Below are 4,027 nucleotides of genomic sequence, written 5' to 3'. Positions count from 1 at the left end.
AAGTTCTAATAGTACAACTATAATTTTTTTTTTAAAGTAATTATCATTTTTATGACAATTTGAAGTTTTTTCACCAACGTTGTGCATGTCACATTATTAATTTAATTGTGAAAACTGGTATAAAAATAATTAGAGATAATATTGATAGAATTATGGATTCTTTAGCTTGGATTACTGGTAGTAATAAAAGAAATGCTCAATTTCAAGATGCTTGTATAAAATCAAATACGTCTTCTAGAACTTTTGCATTAGACATATATGTTAGATGGAATAGTACTTATTTAATGCTTGATTCATGTTTACCTTATGCAAATTTAATTAGTTATTTTATAGCAAATAATATTCATTATTTGGTAAAAAATGATTTACATATAGCTAAAAAAATTCATTCTTTTCTTAAAAAAATTTACCAATCCACTTTACAACTTTCTGGCGTGTATTATCCAACTACTCCATTGGTAATACATACAATTATAAAAATTTTAGATTTATTTAGAAAAAACAGAAACAATGAAATTTTAGGGGGACCAATAAAGGCAATGAAATTTTTTTTTTTTAAAATATTGGAAACCCATTGCTTTTCTTTATTATTTAGGTGTTATATTTGATCCTATAATTAAAGTAGCAGGTTTAGACACATTAACTTAAAATTTACAAAACGAAGCATATGCAATCAACTAGGAGAGGTAAAAGAGTGTCTTGCAGAGGTATATTTGCAATATGAAAACGGGTATGAGAACCAGCAAAGAGGTAAAATAACTAGGGAAGTTGCTTCAGAAGAAACAAATGAAGACTTCGACTCCTGGGGTGCACTTAATAGGCTGAAGAGGACCCGAACCCAAAGCACAACCTCCTCTTCAGAAGCACCAACAGCGAATATACTGTCCTCCATGCAGTCACAGAGTAATGAGCTTCAACAATATTTGGAAACCCCCCGAAGTGTTACCAGCAGATCCACAATAAAGAGCCAACTTTGATGTCTTAGAATATTGAAAAAGCAGAAAATGTATTTTTTCGGTATTATCAAGACTTGCCTTGGATGTTTTCGTTGTTCTTGTCTCAACCGTCTCATCCGAACAAACATTTAGAGCAAGTGAAAGAATTTTAAATGAAAGGAGGACTAAACTTTCACAAAAAATTATTGAAGTCCTCACACATGTCTTTGAGATTGGGAACGGTCGCGCCATCAGGATCAATACGAGGTTGTCGACGATACTTTAATAGAATTATTTCAATTTTGTAATATAGATGATACTGACGAGGGAGGTCCTAGTCAACCCCCAAATTAGTTGTTTTGTAAATTGTAACTTATAAATTAATTGTCAATTATTGCACTCTTTTTCCTTACCAAGTTTTTGTCCCATTGGATTTTTCTTGGTAAGATTTTTAACGAGGCAATAATTGTTGTAATTTCTTATTTTATTTTTTGATAAATGAATAAATATAATTTTTCTTATATTACAATTTTATTATATTAAAATTGAATTAATATTTGAAATGTTAACAAAAAAAAAAAAATTAATTGAATTGAATTATTGATATTTGAAAAGTTAACTAAAAACAATTACATAAAAGAAAAAATTTAAAAAAAAAAATTTGTGGGCGCCCGCATCATAACCCATCGAGTTAGGGTTGGCGGGCCGGGTTTGTTGGATGGTCGTGTTAGGCCCGACCCACCAACCCCTATAACCCGCCGCGAGTAGGGCTGGGCGAGCAATTTTTCCACCATTACTATTATCCCACGAGCAATGCTACAGTTATCAAAAAAATACATCGAATTCACGCACTAACATATGTGGCACCATCTGCTTTTCTTAAAAAAAAATTCATAATTAATGGACGATCAAAATGATGCCATGTCTGTCGATGAGTGAATTTGGTGTATTTTTTCGGTAAACTGTATCATTTTTCATTATCCCACATCTTCCCTCAGGTTTCAGTTTCTATTCACACTTCCAAAAGTATAAAAAACTACCTTGGACTCCCTCTACATTTGAAGAATTATCCACGACCTCCCTTCATTGGCTTTGATTTTATATATTTATGAGTTTCATTTTAATTGTTTTTTAAGGAAAAGGCTTAATTTTACCAAAATTCATTTTTTAATTTAACTGTTTATTTTTTAACTTTTTACCAAATCATCTTGAGCCCCGCACTGTTCAATTCATCTCAAGTTTGATAGATATCCCAAAGGGAAAACGATCTATAATTGTTGGACTGGTAGTTGTCTCACAGTTGGTGACATTTTTGGTAATTTTATGGCTACTCACCTTGTGGATTGAAGATGCACACGTTACTACTGTCTGTAGAAGCCTAAATGCAGGAAGATTAACAAAGGCTCTATTAATAGCTAGTTAGGAGACTTTTGCATGCCTCTGCAATATTCATATAAATGTTTAAGTTGATGTCAATAAATTGTGTAGTTTAGAAAGAAATATTAGTGGGTTTTATAATGAACGGGTCTTTAGGAGTTCGAAAGGGTGCATGGACAGGGGAGGAAGATGAACTTCTTAGAAAGTATGTTGAGAAGTATGGGGAGAGAAAATGGTATCAAGTTCCTCTCATAGCAGGTAATTTAGTTAATTATTTGCCAACATATTTCCTACATCATGAAATATTGGCTGCATGCTTGAAAATTTTCTTGTATTTTTCCAGGTCTAAATAGATGCCGGAAAAGCTGTAGATTGAGGTGGCTGAACTATCTGAAGCCAAATATCAAGAGAGAAGACTTTGAAGCTGATGAAGTTGACTTGATTCTGAGGCTTCGTAAGCTGCTAGGCAATAGGCAAGTGCAGAAGATTTAAAACAAAATATATCAACTCAGTTCATTTATTATCATTAGCTTCTCAGGAAGTCTACTTGCATTAATTTTTATAGAATATTTGTGTAGATGGTCTCTTATTGCGGGCAGGCTGCCTGGAAGAACAGCTAATCACGTGAAGAACTACTGGAACACACATCTCCGCAAAAAGCCTGTAAATTCCTGCAACAAAGATGCGAAAGGAAAGGCTCAGAAGACAGAATCAGAATGTGTCAAAGTAATAAAACCTCGACCTCGGCTCTTATCTAAAAACTCACCATTGATGAAGAACGAATATTCTCTTATTGGAAACAGCATTCAACCCGGATACGATCTTTGCAAGAAGCCTTTGGATACCCATAACAATAATGAAAATACGTTGTGGTGGGAAAGCTTGTTAAGTACAGGAAATGAATTTGATGAAGTCGCAGGAACTTCCGGAAATGAGATGGCAGTCAACCGTACTTTTGATGAAACCATAGAGGACGGCTTTTGGATTAATGACTTGTCTCTTTAGGTTGTCAAGTAATCTAAGATACCAGTAATCTTCAAATACCAATAGTAGTTACTATTGGTAATATAAGAGGTAATCTGATTATCTCCATTTTCTTAGGTTTTCTGAGATTACCAGTGTTATCTTTTTTTGTTACAATTTTATCCCTTATTAATAAAAGTTTTGGACAATAATACCCTTACTTTAAAACAAATTTACATTAATATCCTATTTCAATTTTACCCTTATTTAATTAAAATTTTGGACAATAATGCCCTTATATTTAAAATAATTTACAGACCACCACTGCCACCAAGCCACCACCACCAAAGCCACCAAACAACCACCACCGAAAGCGGGCCAACCACCACGGACCACCGCCGGAAAATCGTCGGAGTCCCTAAAAAAGAAGGAAATTCTTTGGGAGGCTCTGGGAGGCTTCGATATGGCCGTTTCTGGCCATATTGATGGCCGAAAACGGCCATATCGGGCCAGATCTGGCTATTCTGACCATTTCCGGCCAGATCCCTGGCCGTTATCGGCCAGGTCTGGACCAGATCTGGCCGTTAACGGCCATGGACCTGGCCGTTAACGGCCAGATCTATTCCGGCAAGAATAGATCTGGCCGTTAACGGCCAGGTCTGGACCAGATCTGGCCGTTAGTATGTTTAATATGTTTGTATCATTTCATTAATATGTTTAATTTGCCGACAAAAGGATACTGCATGATGTAT

General features: G+C 34.8%; 1 protein-coding gene across 1 annotated transcript; it reads left to right on the top strand.

Annotated features, from left to right (window-relative positions):
- Positions 1-2,443: 2,443 nt before the first annotated feature.
- Positions 2,444-3,621, top strand: LOC116109813 (transcription factor MYB114-like). The gene is made up of 4 exons (XM_031396051.1): positions 2,444-2,570; positions 2,656-2,785; positions 2,891-3,386; positions 3,593-3,621. Exons 1-3 carry the CDS (start codon positions 2,453-2,455, stop codon positions 3,315-3,317), a joined length of 675 nt encoding a protein of 224 aa, XP_031251911.1. The 5' UTR covers positions 2,444-2,452; the 3' UTR covers positions 3,318-3,386; positions 3,593-3,621.
- Positions 3,622-4,027: the final 406 nt, after the last annotated feature.

This window comes from Pistacia vera, unplaced genomic scaffold (genome assembly GCF_008641045.1).
Source record: "Pistacia vera cultivar Batoury unplaced genomic scaffold, PisVer_v2 Contig118, whole genome shotgun sequence".
NCBI classification, from domain to species: domain Eukaryota; kingdom Viridiplantae; phylum Streptophyta; class Magnoliopsida; order Sapindales; family Anacardiaceae; genus Pistacia; species Pistacia vera.
The sequence above is the reverse complement of the archived record's forward strand: the minus strand, read 5'-3'. Positions and strand labels throughout refer to the sequence as shown.

Bases quoted from the DNA above. Each gene is read 5' to 3' on its own strand.
- LOC116109813 (XM_031396051.1), top strand. From the start codon at position 2,453: ATGAACGGGTCTTTAGGAGTTCGAAAGGGTGCATGGACAGGGGAGGAA. The intron at 2,571-2,655 runs GTAATTTAGTTA...GTATTTTTCCAG, and splicing joins TCAAGTTCCTCTCATAGCAG to GTCTAAATAGATGCCGGAAA. The intron at 2,786-2,890 runs GCAAGTGCAGAA...ATATTTGTGTAG, and splicing joins CGTAAGCTGCTAGGCAATAG to ATGGTCTCTTATTGCGGGCA.